Source organism: Myotis nattereri (assembly GCF_964212035.1).
Source record: "Myotis nattereri genome assembly, chromosome: 10".
Classification (NCBI taxonomy): Eukaryota; Metazoa; Chordata; class Mammalia; order Chiroptera; family Vespertilionidae; genus Myotis; species Myotis nattereri.
In genome coordinates, this window is record NC_138085.1 from 24,458,958 (window position 1) to 24,479,355 (window position 20,398).

Here is a 20,398-nt window from a genome sequence, read left to right on the forward strand (position 1 = left end):
AGGAGAATCCAGGTGGGGTAGTCAGTCAAGAGTGAGTTCCTCACCCCTCCCTCCAGCTCGGGCATCAGAGCCTCCATGGCTTAGGTTCTGCCCAGGGGGAGGAGGGCAGAGAAAATCTCAAAGACCAGCCCAAGTGTCCAAGGAGGGAAACTGATTCTTTAACTCAAATTCGTAGGACTTTCATAGGCAGAAGCCTGGAGCCTAGCACCTGCACTTCACAATCAGACTCTGCTGATCTTTACTCAGTGCCTCCAGTGTGCCCATAAAAGGCTAAACGTTTGTGCAAATATGGATCGCCTTTCTGGTTTTGTCTGTCGTGATCACTGCTGAATGCGTAGAGCCTAAAATAGTACCTGGTACCAAGCAGGCTCTCAAGAAATGTCTTATAAATGAATTGCCTTATCCGACGCTGAAATGATAGTCCTAACTCCAGGTGACCCTGTATCATGTTTTATTGTAACACTGCATTACTGAAACATTTCTATTTCTGACTTCTAGGCTTACATTAGACTTCTTTTGCACATCCAGGCCTAGAGCTGGAGTCTGCTCCACCCAGCCCACCGCTCCAAAGCCGAAGACCAGCCCTAATAAGGTAGCGCTCAGGGCTGGCCCCGGGTCACGTGACTTGCGGCACAGCCAGAAGGTAGACGTCTCCCGGTTCCCATGTGCGCACAGCTTCTGCGCCGGTTTCTTGAGGAGCGCGCGCAGACTCAGAGGCTCGCTTCCTCCCGGGCTCCGCCCAGCTCGCTCCCGGTGGGCGGGGCGACAGCTGGGCTGGGAGAAGAGGCCGGGCGACAGCTGCGCGCATGCGCAGAAGAGACCTGCGGGATCGGGCGCGGTGGTCGGCCTGGCTTAAGATATTTGAGACAAGATGCAGGTGAGCAAGCCTAGGGGCGCGAGGCCTGGGGGCTGCGGTTGCTCGTGTACCCCGCTAGGTCCGCGCCGACGGCGGACAGTCCCGTCCGGGCCAGCGGGAAGCGCCAAAGGCCACTGGCACGGGGGACGCTCGCTAGTCCAGGCCAGGCGCAGGCGCAGGCGCAGTGCGGGAGGGCGGGCGCGTTCCTGCCGCCTGGGCGTCTCCACCTCCGTTCTTTGGGGCTACCTCTCTTTGAGGCCGTTTCCCACCTGGCAGTTACTTCTTTCCTAGTAACTCCCTCACTGAGCACCTGAGCAGGTGTGTTATGGTCCCTTTGCACGGATCGGGAAACTGAAGCTTGGAGATGTGAAGGGCCCCTCCTGGGGGTCCCATAATATAAAGCAGAGGTGGCACCCCTGTTCCTGACTCCACTTAGAGCCTGGGGAGCGGTTAGTTCCACTCTTTCCTCTAACGTTGGAGTTCAGGTTGAGGGGGCTCTCCTGGCTTTCAGAACTCAGCCCGAAGAGCCCCGATGCTCAGTTACTTTACGTCTTAAAACAAGATCCTCTTGTATTGTCCTTTAATTGTCTCTGGAACTTGACTAAAACCCAAAGGAAAGTGAAAGAAAATGAAGGAAAACACAGTGAGAATGGATGTTTTTTATGAGCAAAAACCTGTGATAACTAAGTCGTCAAGGACGCTGCCCCACAGGTCATCCTGCTGCCCTCCAGACCTCGCTGTGGGCGGGAATTCTGATTGAATGGTTTCTGGCTCAGTGGGAAATGGGAATGAAGTTCGTGTGGGTTTGGTTGGGGCCGGAGGCATTGAGGCTGGAGAGGATGATCCCCTGCAAATACAGCGTGTCTGCCACAAATCAGACACCCGCAAATGTTGGTGGGGAAGCTCTGGGGCTACCATGGCTCCTTTGCATTTTTTTTAAAATATATTTTATTGATTTTTTACAGAGAGGAAGTGAGAGGGGTAGAGAGTTAGAAACATTGATAAGAGAGAAACATTGATCAGCTGCCTCCTGCACATCTCCCACTGGGGATGTGCCCACAACCAATGTACATGCCCTTGGCCGGAACCGAACATGGGACCTTTCAGTCTGCAGGCTGATGCTCTATCCGCTGAGCCAAACCGGTTAGGGCTCCTTTGCATTCTTTATCCTTCAGGCCCCTCAAAAATGTCACCTCTTCCGAGGCCTTCCCTGACCAGCCGGTTGAAAGGATTCTGTTCATCTTTCCTTTGCTCTATCTCAGCTAAACCGCGACGTGGAGTGGGCTGGAGCCCGGTTATCCAGCGCCCTTTCCACAGGGCTCCTTGATTTCACATTTCAACCCGGATGCGTTAGCAGTGTTCCTGCAGAGCTGTGCAAGGCCAGCGTTTGAACAGTTGGGTTCTGGAGCTAAGAGCCCACTTTGACATTTATCCTTCTGACATTTGCTGGGTAACTTTGACTTGTCCCAGCATGGCAGTGGCTTCCTAAATGCAGTGTCTCCTGGGCTTGTTAAGATGAATTAAGTAGATACAACTAAAGGGCTTAGAAAAGTATCCAGCGCCCAACACTCAGGTGTTAGCCATCGTGAGCTAGTCTGTAGGTCCCAGCTCTTCCTCTCAGGTTTGGCTGTTAGAGAATTTGTCAGCCTAGCATCAGGCTCTCCTCGTGCTTCTCCTGCAGCCACAGGACTTTGAGATGTTCAATATCGCTGCTCTTGCGTTACAGAAAAACCGGAGAAGAACCAAGCAACGCTTAGAGAGATGGAGTTATATTTATTATTACGCGTGGGCCCAGAGGAAAATGTCTCTCAAATTCTGGGTGCAATCACAGAGGAAGTTTCCTGTATTTATACTATCTTACCCTCTTTGTCTCCCCAATATGGGGTTTTTCCGGTTCCCTTGGCAAGTTCTTAAAGGGCCCTATGTGCTGGCGCTTTGAGACCTCTACCAAAAGCTTGGCCTGACACCAGCACTGATAACTTCGTCTGGGGAAGGTTTAATGGCTTCTCTGAAGTGGGAGTAGTCTTATTTTCCTTATTATTTAAGCCACCAAGCATTTACAGAAGCCAGAAATAGCAGGGTTAAAATGACAAACAGCAGTTTTTATATAAGATGGATGCTTCACCTGGGCCCTTTGATCATGCTGGTCCCTCTGCCGGAAAGTAATTTCCTAAGTTCTCACTCATGTCTGATTCCTTCTCACCCTCCAGAGATGGTTAAATGTCACCTGTTCTGAGGGACCGTCTTTCCCCATCCTGAGGAATGCAGGCCCTCGTAATTCTAGGTCAGCAGCCTGTTGGCCATTGCACTTGCTATAGTTTGTAATAAGTCTGTGATTGTGTATTTAATTGTTTGATGTGTGTCTCTTCCTCTCGACTGTAAAATCGGTGGCTCTGGTATTCACCACTCTTCCCTACTATTGCAATAATTTACATATAGTACATGCTCAGTAAATATATGTTGAATGAATCACTCTAAGTCATTAACAAGAATATTGGATAAAAGTCAGGTCAGAGCCTTGGTTTCAGCTTTGATGTTGATCTGCACATCCTATCCTGTTTTATACCCCTCAGGGATGGGGATGGGGGTGGAGTGGAGGACAGGAAGAATGGAACGGGGCCTTTGAGTCTTTTGACACTTTCTTCAGAAACATAATTTGAATTTTTCTTCCCACCACCTTTCCCATTTGACCCCTTGCCCGATATGGCACCCTCCTTAGTGGACTTTGCACTCATGGCATGTATCTTTGGTCCCCCTGCTCTAGGACCCCAATGCAGACACTGAGTGGAATGACATCTTACGCAAAAAGGGCATCTTGCCCGCAAAGGAAAGTTTGAAGGAACTGGAAAGGGAGGCAGAAGAGGAAGAGCAGCGAGTCCTTCAGCAGTCAGTTGGTGAGCTTGCTTTTATTACTCTCTGTTCTGTGTCTATCTGGGTAGGAAACAACTTTCTGAGCCTCTAACTGCTTTGGTGGAAGGATCCTCTGAGCAAGAGTTGGGAGCCAGGGATTGAGGTGCCAGAATTAATGTTGGGCCCAGGAAGACAAAGGTAGAGACATGCTATGACTCGCTTGCAGCCCCACAGCATTAATTCTGGCACCTCAATCCCTTGTATGTGTCAGATGAGCACATGACAGTCTTGAACTTGACTTTCTAGTTTGTGATTCACTTGGAATAATGTCATGGAACTCTGCTCAAAGTTTATAGTGTTTGTATAATTCTGAGCTTATACTTTAGTCTCTTTTGCCTTGATTGAAAATATTTAAATACCTTAATTTGGGGAAGCATAAGATGCTTACAATGTATGGGATCTGAGAGAGGGGTTTTCTCAAAGGTAGCTGTACTACTTGAATTGGAATCCTTGGGGTGCTTGTAAAAACTCAGTTCCTACTGAATCAGAGTCTTGGGAGCGGGGAGGCGAGGCCCAAGAATCTGCATTTTAAGCAAGTGCCTCAAAGGATTTCTGACTCCCACTAGAGTCTGAGACCTACTGACACAGAATCTCGTTTACATATTAGAGCTAATTTAGAGAAGGTCTTACTACAAAGCATGTATCCAGCGAGTGGTTATTGAACGGTTACCGTGTGCCATGTGTTTTTCTGGACAGGGGGGCTTTAACCGTGCACAGGCCAGACAAAAACCCCTGTCCTTGTGGGACTTACACTGCAGTGAGAGACAGACAATAAACAATACATAATGAAATACAGGAAACTAAGGCAGTGAAAGGGCCTTGAAAGGGTTGGAGGAGAGTTGAGTATAATTCTAGATAGGGTCAGAGAGGACCTCACTAGGAATGACATTTGGGTAGACCTGAGGGAGGTAAACTGAGCTAGTTTAGTGAAAAGTATGTTGGAGAATCTGCAAGGAAGCCAGTATGATTCGGAGAGAGGAGTAGTAAGTTCAGAGAGGTAACTAGGGGTCAGACCACTTGGAACCTTGTAGCTTCTAGTGAGGATCTTGATTTATGTAGTGAGTTGGAAGGCATTGGAGTTTTATGTTTCAACAAAGGAGTGACATGTGTCCTCCATGTTGGCAGCACCATCCTGTGGCCGCCTTCCTGAGGGGACAGTGGGGGGCAAGGCAGGAAGTATGAGGCTGGTCTGTAAACTACTGCAGTAATTCAGGCAAGAGGTACCGTTGACTTGGACCAGCGTGGTGGTGGTGGTGGAAATGGTGAGGAGTGATCAGGTCTGAATATATCTTGGAGGTTGGGCCAACAGGATTTGCTGATGGGTTGATCCTCTGAGGGGTTTGAGAGAAATACGTCTAGGATGTCTACAAGGCTTTGGGCTTGAACCACCAGACGGATGGAGGGACCCCGACTGAGATGAGGAAAGCTTGGAGAGAGCAGGTTTGGAGGTGAGATCAGGAAGTCTGTTTGGGACATAGTAACTTTGAGATTTTCATTAGACAAATTAGAGATGGTAAGTGGGCTGTTGGGTATGTTTTTCTCCATATCAGAAAATATGGGCTGAAGACATAAATTTGGGAGTTGTCAGCATACTACAAGCCATGAGATACCATCAACAAGGGAGTGGCTGTAGATAAAGAAGAAAAGGGATCAAACCAACAAAGGGTCCAAAGGAGGGCAGTCTTAGGGGTGGGAGGAGGGGAGAGCGTAGGGATCCTGGGAGCCATCGGAGGGCAGTGGGTGGGATCACGTGCTGCTCAGTCAAGGAATGATCATTGTTGACCTTGATAAAAGCAGTTCTTTGTTGGGATGGGGTGGGTGTCAGGGACAAAAGCCTGCTTTGATGGCCAAAAGCAAGAGCGTTTATGGCAATAAAAACAAAATACAAATGTTATAGCATTTTCCTAAAAGGAAAGATAGAGCGGCCTGGAAATACCAAGAGCCTGTGATAATCCCTGTAACTCTAGGAAGGGTGTGCTCACAGTGGGAGGACACCCGCTGCTCTCTTTCCATCTCCTGGGAGACAGGAGAGCTGTGATACACCACCCACTAGTGTATAGGCTTGCTCTGCCAGGTGAGTTATAAACTTGGGAAACTTCTCATTCATGTCCTTACTATGGTGTGTAGGAAAGTCAAGCCTGTAGATAACAACACACTAGTTCTGTCTTTTTAAAACACCCCAACTTTTTTTTTACTAGTGTAATGCCTGAAGTACTTTGCATCCTGGTTTTGGTGGGCTGGGAGTCTTGGGTGTTGCATGCACATCTTTAGGAGAAAAGTGAAGGAAAAAAAACCAAAATGCATGTTTGTTCTTCCTTTAAATTTTTTGGTTTTGCTAACTTAATTACATTCAGTGAAAACATATGAAGATATGACTCTGGAAGAATTGGAGGATAATGAAGATGAATTTAATGAGGAAGATGAACGAGCTATTGAAATGTACAGGTTAGTGCCACTGTAGGGACTACACTCAGAGGGACTGTTTTTTTGTGTGGCACTACAATGTGTGTCATTTGGAAAATGAATTTTTTGACTGAGATCACGTTTGGAAAAGGCCATAATTAAATAATAATATTTCAGATTTCGGCAAACAGGTCTTAGACTTTTGCCACGTGGCACATAAATAAACCTGGAACTTTATGAAGGTTGCTGTCTGAAAGATACACGTGTGTGCACATGCGTGCATGTGTGTGTGTGCACATGCATGTGTGTGTATGAGATAACTCACTCCTCCTGTTGTGCAGGCAGCAGAGACTGGCTGAACTGAAAGCAGCTCAGCTGAGGAATAAATTTGGAGAAGTTTTGGAGATCTCAGGAAAGGATTATGTTCAGGAAGTTACCAAAGCCGGAGAGGGCTTGTGGGTGATCCTGCACCTTTACAAACAAGGGTGAGTGATCGTATGCTGCGTCTCTCAGTGCTCATTTGAGTTTATATCTTGAACATCCTGGGTTTATTCCACATTGGAGATTATTTTATCTTATGTGTTTTTGTGGCTGATTTGCCCAAACCTTAATGCCTAATTTTTGTCTCAAGACTTTCAAATTAATGTTTGTGACTAACACAAATGCGTTTGTTACGGTGTAATAATAGAGACTTTACTTTTATTGAAAATAAATTCCAAAAAAAGAAAAGAAAAGAAATTCCTAAGGTATTTATTCCTCTGGAGAAACTCTGGCTTTTCATAATCCCACGCGTGGGTCACTCTCGTAGGTGGCGAGGGTGGCCTTTGTAATGATTGTCCACATGAGTGGTCAGTGGTCCTCCATGTTCCTCACCTCCAGGCCTGTCCTCAGAGTCGAGCTTGTGCAGGGTTTCTTTAGAGCAGGAAATGCTTTCTGACCTGTTTTACACATTCTGAATCTTGAATATTCTGTCATGGAGAAGGGCATAACAATTATCTTTTACATTGACGCTGTTTTTCCGACTTACATTTCGGAATATTAATTTGGATTTTGGATTTTGAGTTCTTCACTTTTCCTGAATATATTAGAAGGTTTGTGGCTCTTTTAAATATATATTTTTTTATTGATTTCAGGGAGGGAGGGAGAGGGAGAGAGAGATAGAAACATCAGTGATGAGAGAGAATCATTGATTGGCTGCCTCCTGCACGCCTCCCACTGGGGATTGAACCCACAACCGGGCATGTGCCCTGACCGGGAATTGAGCTGTGACCTCCTGGTTCATAGGTCGACACTCAACCACTAAGCCACAGAACGTTTTTTTAAAAATGTTAATTCATCTTGACTGGAGTAGCAGATCCTCTTGTGAGTTTTCACTTAGGGCAGAAGGCTAGTTGAGCTTTGTTCTGTATAAATGCAGAATCATAACTGCTTCTATTTTTACTTTGTAGGATTTTTCTCTCACTATTGTTTCCTATTTCTGTCTTACAGGATTCCCCTCTGTTCCCTGATAAACCAGCACTTCAGTAGACTTGCCAGGAAGTTTCCTGACGTCAAATTTATCAAAGCCATTTCAACAACCTGCATACCCAATTATCCTGACAGGAATCTGCCCACAATATTTGTTTACCTTGAAGGTGATATCAAGGCTCAGTTTATTGGACCTCTAGTGTTTGGTGGCATGAACCTGACAATAGATGGTAAGGGCCTCTTTGAGATGGTTGAGGGCACAGGAGAGGTGGCTAGTGCATGGTAGAGATGGGGAGAAGCATATTTAATTTCTCATCTCAGACCAGTCAGTGGGGCAGAATAACTGGGCTCTAATGATTCTCAGTGAAAAGAGGACAAGGTGGACTTTTAAAATATACTTAATATTAATGTTTCATTTGTCCCTATATTTGAATGTTTTAAATTATAGCTTGAGATCATATCATTCGTTTTTGTTTAATTCACATGAACATATTAGGACAGATGCATATATCTATCTATCTATCTATCTATCTATCTATCTATCTATATAAAAGGCTAATATGCTAAGTGTCCTACCGATCGCTATGATGCACACCACCAGGGGGCAGATCCTCAATGCAGTAGCTGCTGAACTGCAGTTTGGCAGTGGCGGTTCTCGGGTGACACACCTTGAAACCAGAGAGCAGGGAGCCCGATTCCTCGTGGGGCTGTGGATTCCACCTTGAGCTGTGGGTTATGTTGTTGCTGGGCCACTATTGGCCCCGAATCTGGTTTACTGCACCCTTGCGTTTGCGTTCCACACCCTATACTACAGCAACTTTGCAGAGTGCCCTCTTGCACTTAGGGACCCCTCTGGGGATATTGGAGAGCCAGTTTCGGCCTGATCCCCATAGGCCAGACTGAGGGACCCCACCTGCTGGAGGGACCCCACTCATTCCACAGATGCCCTTTGAGCCACAGCACCACCCCAAGTGTGACCAGTAGCAGGAGGGACCGACGGGCAGAGAGATCATGGGAAGTTGGCTCCAGGGCGTGTCTGGCCCATCTCGCCCAGTCCCGCTCCACCAGCCACCTTCTAATGAATTTCCTTTCAATGTACACGAATCCGTGCACAGGGTCACTAGTGTATGTAGTGTATATACACACACACACACAAACACGTATATACATATGTATATATACACATACATATATATGTAAATCATCTCTATAATATTTTCTCAGTTGAATATCTTAGTAACTTTTAAATTAAATTAAAAGTTTATTTAATTCTTCCTCTTAACTTATAACTGATGTCTTTTTATTCCTTTCTACCTGTTAAACATGGAGGTGTCAAATCTTCCTATCTAATAATAGACTAACATGGTAATTAACCATACCTCCAACATGCTTCCCATTGGCTAATCAGGGAGATATGCAAATTAACTGCCAACCAAGATGGTGGCCAGCAGCCAGGCAGCTGAAGTGAACAGGAGGCTTGCTTGCTCCAGTGATGGAGGAAGCCAAGGTTCCCCGCCTGCCGCAGCCTAGCTCTGAGCTGCACTCTAAGCAACTATGTTGCAATTATAGAAGCTAAACAATCCTCAGAAACCTGCTTTCAGCCAGCTGGGCCTCAGAGCTGGAGTTGCAACAGTGTTTCAATTATAGAAGCTAAACAAAGCCCAGATACCTGCTTTCAGCAGCCGAGGTCTCAGAGCTGGAGCCGAGCCTCAGAGCTAAAGTCTGCTCTCAGCTCCAGTGACAGCCATAGAAGGTAAATAAATCCCAGAATAAAAAAAAGAAAAGAAAAAAAGGAGAGGTTGGGAGCTTCAGTCACCCGCCAGCCTGAAAACGGCCCTCAGCCCCTCACCCAGACTGGCCAGGGACCCCAGTGGGGACCTCCACCCTGAAGGGGGTGTGACCAGCTGCAAACAGCCATCATCCCCTCATCCAGGCTGGCCAGGCACCCAAGCGGGACCCCACCCTGATCCGGGACACCCTTTAGGGCAAACCAGCCGGCCCCCACCTGTTCATCAGGCCTCTCTCCTATATAGTAAAAGGGTAATATGCAAACTGACCCTAACAGCAGAAGGACTGAGAATGACTGGTTACTATGACACACACTGACCACCAGGGGGCAGGCACTCATGCAGGAGCTGCCCTCTGGTGGTCAGGGCACTCTCACATGGGAGGAGCTCTGCTCAGCCAGAAGCCAGGCTGATGGCTGCCAGTACAGCGGTGGTGATGGGAGCCTCTCCTGCCTCCTCAGCAGTGCTAAGGATGTCTGACTGCAGTTTAGGCCTGCTCCCCGCTATCAAGTGGACATCCCCCGAGGGCTGCCGGGCTGCCAGAGGGATGTCTGATTGCCATCTTAGGCCCAATCCCCCAGGGAGCGGGCCTAAGCCAGCAGGTGGTCATCCCCTGAGGGGGTCCCAGACTGCGAGAGGGCACAGGCTGGGCTGGGCCCCCCCCCCACCCCCCAAGTGCACAAATTTTTGTGCACCGGGCCTCTAGTATATAATAAAAGGGTAATGTGCAAATCAACCAAACGGTGGAAGGACTGGTCACTATGACATGCACTGACCACCGGGGGCAGACGCTCAATGCAGGAGCTGTCCCCTGGTGGTCAGTGCATTCCCACAGGGGGAGTGCCACTCAGCCAGAAGCTGGGCTGACAGCTGGCGAGTGCAGCAGTGGTAGCGGGAATCTCTCCCGCCTCTGCAGCAGCACTAAGGATGCCCACGAGGAGTAGGTCTAAGCCATCAGTTGGACATCCCCTGAGGGCTCCCGGACTGCGAAAGGGCCCAGGCCGGGCTGAGGGACACCCCCTACTCCAGTGCACGAGTGTCATGCACTGGGCCTCTAGTGTGTGTGTGTGTGTGTTTAAAGGAAATTCACCACACATATAATGTGAGAGAGAGAGACTGAGGCCTGAGGGCTTCCTGCTAGGTCAAAACCTCTTTATTGAAATAACCTGTCTAACTATGCTTTAGTAGCCTTTAAAAACATGTTAAAATATGATTATATACTACTTTATATAGCTCTATATGATATTCAACTGGGAAAAGTGTAAACATGCACATCAGTATGTTACATCAGTTATTCCAGTGTGTAAAGGCATACAGCATACATATACTTATATGTATGAATGTATGTGTGGATTTAATGTATTTTTGAGTCAAGAATCAGAAATCTTAAACTTGGGTTTTGTGGTGTGTGTTTTTTTAAGAAATTGGTTGAATTTTTGTAACATTTAACTGAGAAAACTGAAAATACTGGTGTTATTCATCTCCATGAGCACTTTAAAGTACTATGACTTCAGTAAAATTGGTTGTCTGACTTTAATGGCAGGATCTAATTAACAGAGGATTGCTTTAAACCAGGCTGTTGTGGACTTTCTCCTCCAGTCCCTTAATTCTGCTTGGACCCTCTACTGATTTTGCTTCACAAGGTCTCACTGATTATCAGAGAGTGAAATACAGTAACTGAGGCATTAGTCACTCATTCATTTTGTGATATATTTTTTTAATTAGTTGGAACAAATGATCAGTTCAAGGATGTCATCACCCATTTAGCCTTTGATTCCTATTAGAGATATTGGACATGAGGCTGAAGAATTTTCTTTTGTTAACTAAAAGAGGACTTAATGATCAGATAGCCAGCAGGACTTTGGAAAGAATTTCCTTTAAATGCTTCAGACTGATTTCCTTCCTAGGAAATTGTGGAGTCTGAGAAATTGAAGTCAATAGGAGACAGGTTTAGTCCCTTCTTTTAATTACCAAATAGGTCCCAATGTATGTAATATCTCATCTGATCTCATTGTCTGGAAAAGTGTTTTAAAGTATTTTTGTTTTCCTTCTTCAAGGTTCGATTTTTTTCCTTTCTTCTAGGTACCTTATAATTATGGCACTAAAATTAAATTGTCATCAAATGTTGTAGTTTCTGCAAAGAAAACAACTGACTCGGTAGAGCCCTGTGCAGTCTTACTGAGGTGATTCGCTTTTTCTTTATTACTTAGAGTTGGAGTGGAAATTGTCTGAGTCTGGAGCAATCAAGACGGACCTGGAGGAAAACCCTAAAAAGCCAATTGAAGACGCCTTGCTGTCCTCGGTGCGCAGCTCCATCCCCATGAGCAGGGGCAGCGACTCCGAGGATGACTGAGCTGTGCCGGTGCCGGTACTGTCCTGCCCCGCACAGTGCCCTCTTGGTTCCTGGGTTGATGCTCAACCACTGAGCCACACCGGCTGGGCCTGAGCTTTCTTGATATGACAGATGATCTGGATTTTTTTTTTTAAAAAGGAAAAAGTAGGAATGAATCCTTTGTTTTTTAGCCTTTTATAATTATGTTTCAAATCTCATAGTTCTCAGGAATAATCATTGCTGGGAATCCTATTGGATTTCTTAGAACTCTTTTTAAATTAATAACATTTTCTTAAAAAAATAAAGACCAGCTGTTGGTATGGCAAATGTCTTTGTTTTCCTCACTTGTGGTTTAAGAAAGCTATAAAAGTATTCACTATTTATTCACATATCATTATATACAAAGGAATATGGAGGTTTTTTTAATGTGAATATATACAGTGGAAAAACTGCAAACTAAGCTTTACAGTTACATTATTGTTTATATTTATTCTTTTATAAAGGTAGCAACAGAATTAATAGCTCAAAGGGATGATTGGTAGGGAAAAAAATCTTAGTATTTATCCTATTTAAAAGAATATGCAATGATTTTTATAAAAACAAACACTGTCTTCTTAAAGCAATAACTGAAAGATCTCAGTTTACTGCCACTTGGGTTAAATATTTTTTCCAGCTAAAGTAGTTTTTTGTCTCAAACTGTTGAGATGTCAGCTAATCTCAGTTACTGCAAAAGGCTACCTTAATTTTTTAAATAAACACATAAGCATGCACGCAGATAAACAGGATCTCAACCAGTTAATAAAAAGCACATCAAGATACTTTTCTGCCTAGAATCCTCTTAGCATTTATCACTTCTTAACAAATCAACATTAACAGAATAATTAGGGGAAATATTATTCCCTAATATTTGTGTTGAATGGTGTAGCATTTAATGCTGGTTTGAATCTTAAAAATATGAATCAGAGAGGGAACAGAGTTCCTTCCGATTATACTGTAAAATTTATTTTTGCTGTAATTCCACCAATGACAAGTAGCTTTGATTCATCTGTCAGAACTGTTCGTGTTAGTGAATATTGGTTTCTCTACACACATGAGAGCCAGCGCTGCTGATAAAAAGCTACTCTGTCACGGTTTACCTTGAAGGATCTTTTCTGAAATTTTCATTGCAGGGTTCATACAAGCTTGGGCAGGTCTGTCAGTTGAAGGAGAGCTGCTTTCTTAGGTTTTCTGTTGTTAGCTGACAGTGAAATGAAATGCGGTGGGAGGAACACAGGTGAAGGCTCGAACACTGCACCTCCTAAGGGCTGCAGTTCGCGCAGCTCCCAGGAGAAGAGAACTGTGCTTGAATGTTGGCGGGCCGGTGAGCAGGGTCCACAGTGACGGCGCCTATACCAGATGGAATTCTAAATGTTTGCTGTACCACTTGGAGCTATGTGAGTGTGTAAACTGCCTCATAATCTTGCCTCCAGACCAGACTAAGACACTTAGGTTGTGGTCAATTAAAGCTCAGTTGCCTGTGGATTTGGCTCATGAGCCCCATCTGGCCACAGAGCCCTAGGCGCCAGGCTGCTGTTTAGTCATGCTGACCAAACTTGATACAAAAAGGTAGAGAGACCGGCTATGGCCACATCACCGAATGCGCCCAATCTCATCCAAAAAGAGAGAGAGAAGCATCTCTATCCTAAAATAACTATTGGGATTTAGAACCTGACCTGCAGATTTCTACAAGTTAATAGAAATCTGGGAGATTTTCCTATAATATTCACCATTAATGTCCTTCTATTTCATTTGGAGCATTTGTGATGTGACAAAAATGATACAACTTGGCTCTTGAGCACTGAGTTCATCTAATTTCACAGCAGAAAAGTGACCAGGGATCCAGAGCCTGTCTTCGGGGGCGTGTGAAACACACTAAGACTACGGTCAAGCACAGCGGATTTTTTCTTGTTTTCCTTATTTGTGGAGGAGAAAAAGGCTGTCAATAGATGGAGTACACCTTCTCCATTGCAAACCTAAGTTTCCATTCTCACTCGTTGAGGGTACAGACAACTGTTTCGGCAGAGGCCCTCACACGGTGGTTTCTGGGGCGTCAGGAGCACTGCAGAAAAGTCGTACCGGATGGGAAGGCACTTTCTGAGCAATGTGAAAGGCTGTGTAGAACAGCCGTCACCAACCTTTCGGACCTCACGGACCACCAGTGACCCACGGACCACCGGTTGGCAACCGCTGGGTTAGAAGGGTGTCCCCTGTCACCAATGCCTGAATTCGTTGTCATCTGTTACCTTCAGCTTTTAATTCAGTTTTCTTAAATAATCAGCACAAATTTGGACAAAGTGCTTTTCAAATGTGACAGGCTAAATGTGTTGTGATTGTGTTTCCTCCTTTAGAAACATGTCCTGATGAAAGTGATTTTGTCCTGCTATGGAAACCAGTTGTTACTCATAAATACAGCCTTTTGACAAGTGGCTTTCAACACATATTCTTGATACTGTTCACATTTACACAGCAGGTGGTACAGACCCTCTACCCTCTGCACACCGCCCCCCACTCAGCAGCTCCATTGGAGACCTTGTCACTTGCGTGCTATGAGGACTCTCCTTGGCTTTCGGTCTCACCACCCCATGCCCATCCTTGTCTTCTCTTTCTGTTTTTCTGTCTGACCTTCTTCTCTCCCATATTCTTTAGGACTTTGTTCCAGTAAATCATCTTGATTTCAGTCTCTCCCTAGGTGCACAGCGTTAGGCAGTAGGAGTGTTTGGGTCCTGTGGCAGAGATTGCTACTTGCCTACCAAGTACTGTATCCAGGATTTTCTAGTTCCACTCACGCAGCAACGGGACCAGCTAAAGGATCAAACTCCCAGCCTCTCTTGGAGCTACAGATCGCCAGAGGGAGGTGGGCACAAGTCGGCTGGGAGTTCTGGGCAAGCTCCATAAGAGACACGCTGGCATGTGCCCATTTTGGGCATAATCCCCTTCTACTTTCTGACTAGAGCGTCCATGTGATTGCAACCTAGCAGAACATTCCTGATGACATTGTGGGGCCACTATAACCAGCTCCTGACTGCCCTCACTAGACTTCTGTTATTGCAAAAGAAGTAACTCTCATCCTGGTTTCTCTTAGTAGCAGCTGCGGCATCTCCTGAGAAAGCCACCAGGCCATTGCCAAAAAAATAACAACAAAACAGTCACCCTAGCTTTCTACTCCCCACTTCTCAAATGGCTTGACCAACAGAAGAGCATCTGTATTCCTGCCTCTACTTCGTCATTGCCTTCCAGTAACTTCATGAGTCAGAATCTAGGACTTCCATTTCCAGTGTGTGAAGAACTAGGCACTCGGAGCGGGTGTGGGTGCAAAGGGGGCCTGGCAAGCACAGAGGAAGCCTGCATGGCTGGTCTTACAGACTGAGGCTGAAGGTGACCACAGAAGAGGGTCTGAAATGGAAACTTCCTAACCAAACAGTCACGGCGAGTGGTCATGCCCCAAGCCTTATCTTCCTTTACGAAGATGAGTCTTTACCTTAACCGAGCCTGTCTAATCTTTTTGTATCTACGATAACATACCTTGGGAATGTCAGTGTAACTTCCTTTTTTCAGGACCCCTTACTACACCAGCGCAGAGACCACAAAACCGCTCGTTGTTGTGTTAATTAATTAACTATCCTATACCCACCAAGGTAAAAGAAGCATGTGTCTATTTGTTCTATGCAATCCCAGAGATTTCCCCACTTTGCTTTCTCCCACCTCCCTAATCTGTCACCAGTGGGTTTCATGTAACCCTCCTTAGGCGTCATCCTTCGATTGTAATGTATAAAATGAGGTGCAAAACTGCCATTCTCTGGAGCATTTTCTCAGTCTGTTGAGATTTTGCTTCCTGGCAATTGTCATCAGTTTGACTCAAATAAACTCGTAAAAAATCTTACAGGTTTGGACTTTCCTTATGTCGACACTTACTTGGTGTAGTTGGCAAGATTCCAAAGAAGCCCTCCCAGGACCATCTTGCAGACCCAGACTCATTCTAGGTACCAGCAGGGGCCCAAGGACTCCTCATTTTGTATCAGGTGAACTTGGGTGAGTCTCCCTTGGAATTTCAGACCTCCCTGTTTTAAGGTAAGAGGATGACTTTATTTCAGCTCTTTTTTTTCTTCTTTTTTTAATCCTTGAGGTGGAGCTAAATATAAATGGCTGAGAGAACCTAGGCTAAAGATAAGGGTGTAGATAACTAAGAACAGGAGGGGGAAAAATTAGTTTGGCTTTTCATTTGGAATTGCTTTCTGAAAGTCTGAGCAAAACATTTTACCTTATAAATGAGAGCCTGAACTCATTCAACTCTGAAGATGAAGGGCACTTCCTCCAGCCCAAATCTCAGGTATTCCTAGGTGACTAACAAGCTTTGTGGAGCTGTCCGAGGATATCCCCCACTATGTGCAGGAGCCGCACAGGAAATTCCAACCAACTGTTATTAAATACCTGACTCTTCTGGGGCCATGCACATATAGGTTGGTTACCTAGCACTTGAGCCCTCATAGCTGTATTAGACTGTCAGGGAAAGAAACCAAGAAATGTAAAGAGGGTTGAATGAGACTCGGGAGGTGACAGCCCCTTGGAGCTCAACCCATAAGCTGCCCCTTAACCAGATGAAGATAATGATTTCCTTTCTACACAATATCCCTAGAAATTTGTTCAGACTCCAAAGATTTCAAAATAAAACATTAATATGGGAAATCATGCCTCCAAGGCCAGAAACTTCCAGACTTCAGCCCCCGTTAATACTCCTGCTTTTAAGTTAAAAGCCTAAGCGACTGGCTGACTGACTGATAGCTATAGCATGCACTGACCACCAGGAGGCAGATGCTCAATGCAGGAGCTGCCAAGCGACAGCAACTTTGCAGAGTGCCCTCTTGCACTCCGGGACCTCTCAGGGTATGTCAGACTGCCGGTTTCGGCCCGATCCCAGCAGGCCAGGCTGAGGGACCCCACTGGTGCACAAATCCATGCACCGGGCCTCTAGTAAAATAAATAAGAAGCCTTTACTTGCAAGCACTTACAGAAATGGAAAGATTTAACTAGGAATGTTACCAACTTTATATTCTGAAACCTAATTATGTTTTACTAGAGACCTGGTGCATGAAATTCGTGCACAGATAAGGACCCTAGGCCTGGCCAGTAATCAGGGCCAATGGGAGCCTTCTGGCTGCCAGCCAGAGCCTTCCTCCATTCAAATCCTTGGCTATGGCTCTGCATTTGGACAGACCCAAACTATAGACACCTGACAAGAACAGAGTGCCACCTTTCTGACATTAGTTATAATTGAGAGGTAATCCCAGGATGCAAGAATGAGGAGCTGAGAGAGGGCGGCAGGGAAGGGGAAAGGGCAAACATACGGGTGAGAGACTGAGGTCAGTGCTGTAGGCAGTGAAAACTCGATCCCTCTAAGAAGCAGAGTTGTCCACCTACACATGGGAGCCTGAGTTATTTACCTCCCAATCCTGGCCCCTACTGCTTGAAGGCTGCTCCCAGCGGGGTTCATGTCCTTGCAATTCTGGGCTGTGTTTGCACCAAGGCTGAGCAAGTATCTGTGTCTGGGAGAAGGATCTGGACAGACAGACATGGTGTGTCTTTTAGGTGGGATGCTGGTGGTGCAAGATGAGTTGGAATTGCATGAAAATTAGTTCTAATTTATACATTTGAAAGAGCTTGCTTAGACACATTCAAACATATATTGTTGTCATGTATATTTCTTGTGCATACATACAAAGAAAAATAGAATCAAAATAAATTGGTTAAGGTATTCCTAAAATGGCCTTCCAGGAAGAGACCAGTTCTGACTCCATATTCTGCTAGATTTGATGCTGCACTTCCCCGATCCAACCAAAAGGTGGCAGGCAGTGACAACCTGATCACAGTTGCTGCTTGGACAACAGCAACTACAGCAAAATGCACCCTGGCCTCAGAGATGTTAAGAATGAGGGAGGTCCTAGTCAGTTTGGCTCAGTGGATGGAGTGTTGGCTCACGGTCTGAGGGTCCTGGGTTCGATTTTGTCTCAGGGCACAAACCTCGGTTGCAGGCTCCATCCCCAGCCTTGGAATGAATGCGTCTCTCTCACATCGATGTTTCTCTGTCTCTCTGACTCTTCCCCCTCCCTCTCTCTAAAAATCAATGGAAAAATATCTTTGGGTGAGAATTAACAACAACAACAACAAAAGAATTGAGGGGAAATGTACTTGGAACTGATGAAATGAGGTAGTTATATTTCACAGTGGATGAAGATGCATTGGTTATTTTAACTTGACCATTCTAGCTTTTAACTTTGAAAGCAAATCATTAACTGAATCTGCGTTTCCACATTTAAAATATTGAAAATACCAACTAGCTAATAGAAAAAATGCTGCTATTTTTTCTTGTATACCTATTAAAGCAAATACAGTTTTTTAGAAACCAATATTTCTCTTTTGTAAGTAACTTTCTCTGAGATGGTGATTAAAAGTTTTAAAAAAACATTTCACAATACATATCTATATATATAAAAGGCTACGTGACCAACCATCCAACCGACAGACTGTCCAGTTGGTACATATGACGTGCACTGGCAATTTAGAAATAAGCATTGACTCGCGCATGCATGATACATATAAAGCTCTCGCTGGTGCCAATCGCACGCGTGTGTTTCTTCCTAGAATTTAATATACATTTACTTAAATTCAATACTAATGCAAAAAAAAAAAAAAAGAGCTAAGCAAATAATCTATGCATAAATGTCCAACTCCCTCTTGCATCAAAAGCATAAGGTTTCTGTAAAGGAAAAGCAGAGCCAAAAAGAAATTAAAGATTTATTATCAAAAGATTGCGACCTAACATAATTGAAGCTGAAGTATTCACAGGATCTGCGGAAGGAGTGTTTGTTCTGATTCCAAGAATTGATTTGTCATCCCTGTCTGAGACTGGCCTCTCATTTAAATTAATTCAAAGACAGTTTCCAGTGATGCCAGCATTTGCGATGACTATTAATAAATCATGAGGACAAACTCTAGACAGAGTAGGAATAGTCCTACCTGAACCTGTTTTCGGACATGGTCAGTTATATGTTGCTTTCTCTCGAGTTCGAAGAGCATGTGACGTTAAAGTTAAAGTTGTAAATACTTCATCACAAGGGAAACTAGTCAAGCACTCTGAAAGTGTTTTTTACTCCTAATGTGATATACAGGGAGATATTGGAATAAGTTCAATCAATTTATCAGTCACTGTTTATATCAATGTAGTTTTTATATCATGTTTTTGTTTTTATGTCATTTCTTTGTTGTTATATCATGTTGTTATTGTTTATTAATCAATTTATACTTTTCATATACATTTTACTAATTTTCTTTCATCTCTGACACTTTTATTATAGAGAAAGGGCAAATAGAAATATTAAAATATTTATTCTAATTAATTTCCTTTCAATGTGCACGAATCTGTGCACTGGGCCACTAGTATATTTCATAAAAAGTTGTAGTTTGTAAAATGTTAAATCCTTTGTCTTTTAGCAAATGTTATACAAAAGAATAACAAGAAACTTTTTGTTCTATCCTGGGATCTGAGAGATCCAAATGACATAGTTTGATACACACACACAAAAGCAAACGGAACTGAACTGGACTAACTAACTAAATCGAAGTCAGGGGAGATCTGTCAGTTCCCAAAGGCTTTCTGATTCTGTTTTGGTTTCCCAATGCAACTGGGAAGAAAATGTGACAAATCCAGTACACTTGGCAGTTAGTTATATTTCCTAGTGTGAATTAATGTATTTCCTGAACTGTGTGCCGACATGCCTCCGTGCCCTCAGGAACTTTATGGGAGAAGAATATTCTAAGGTTTCAAGGGGAACGTAGCAATACTGCCTATTGATCGAACACCACAGGAGCTTCCAGCTCCGAGGAGTTCACAGTCAACACTTACTTCACTACATTCCTTTGGACGGTGTCATATCTTTCCAGAGAGGGGGTTTAGCAGTTGCTGCGATTAAAGCAGGTACAGCTCAAAAGTCAACGTGGAGCAGGAAATGAGTGGTAGCGCCTTAGCAAATGTCACAGCTGGGTAAAGTGCCCAGAGCCCACCAGGCACTCACATCACATTAATAAGTGATAAGTAAGCAATATTTTTCTTCAATTTTTCAAATATTTTTTCAAACAGCTAAACATTTGGGGGCATAAATGCTTATTAAGTTGTTTGGGCTTAGCTACTTACTAAAAGAGACAGATTTTTATTTTATTTATTTATTTATTTATTTATTTTTGGCTTAGGGACAACAGTGAAACAACTTCTAAGCTATGAGCTAATGGAAGTTGGGAACTTCTAACTTGACAAATTGGCATTCGGTTTATAATTAAATCTGAGATTATTTTGGTGGGTACAGATCCATCCTGGGTCTTGATTACCTGTGGATTAACTCAACAAAGGATATTCAAAAGCTGAGGGCTACACCCTGAAACCTGGGGTGACTCCAAAGTCCCTCAATAGAACCAGCCTTCATGAAGCAAACAGCTTCTTCTTTGTCATTACCTGCTGCAGAGCTGGTGGCTTCCCATAGGGCCATTCAAGTGTGTTTACGGTCCCTGTGCTTCCATTTTTCTATCTAAAAAGAATCCAACTCAAGTGGGTATTGT

General features: G+C 44.5%; 1 protein-coding gene across 2 annotated transcripts; it reads left to right on the forward strand.

Annotated features, from left to right (window-relative positions):
• The first annotated feature begins 802 nt into the window (after positions 1-802).
• On the forward strand, positions 803-15,663 carry PDCL3 (phosducin like 3). 2 transcript variants are annotated; one of them, XM_081100719.1, is made up of 6 exons: positions 803-877; positions 3,621-3,750; positions 6,121-6,211; positions 6,511-6,654; positions 7,658-7,866; positions 11,634-13,564. In XM_081100719.1, the coding sequence occupies exons 1-6, from the start codon at positions 872-874 to the stop codon at positions 11,774-11,776; spliced, it is 723 nt and encodes a 240-aa protein (XP_080956845.1). In that variant the 5' UTR covers positions 803-871; the 3' UTR covers positions 11,777-13,564. The 2 variants fall into 2 exon arrangements, with proteins under 2 accessions (XP_080956845.1, XP_080956846.1); XM_081100720.1 differs by lacking the exon at positions 6,511-6,654 and having other exon boundaries at positions 807-877; positions 11,634-15,663.
• The last annotated feature ends 4,735 nt before the right edge of the window (positions 15,664-20,398 follow it).

Excerpts from the sequence above, each read along its gene's own strand:
- PDCL3 (XM_081100719.1), top strand. Across the intron at positions 6,212-6,510 it reads CGAGCTATTGAAATGTACAG|GCAGCAGAGACTGGCTGAAC; the intron begins GTTAGTGCCACT and ends CCTGTTGTGCAG. Across the intron at positions 6,655-7,657 it reads CTGCACCTTTACAAACAAGG|GATTCCCCTCTGTTCCCTGA; the intron begins GTGAGTGATCGT and ends TCTGTCTTACAG.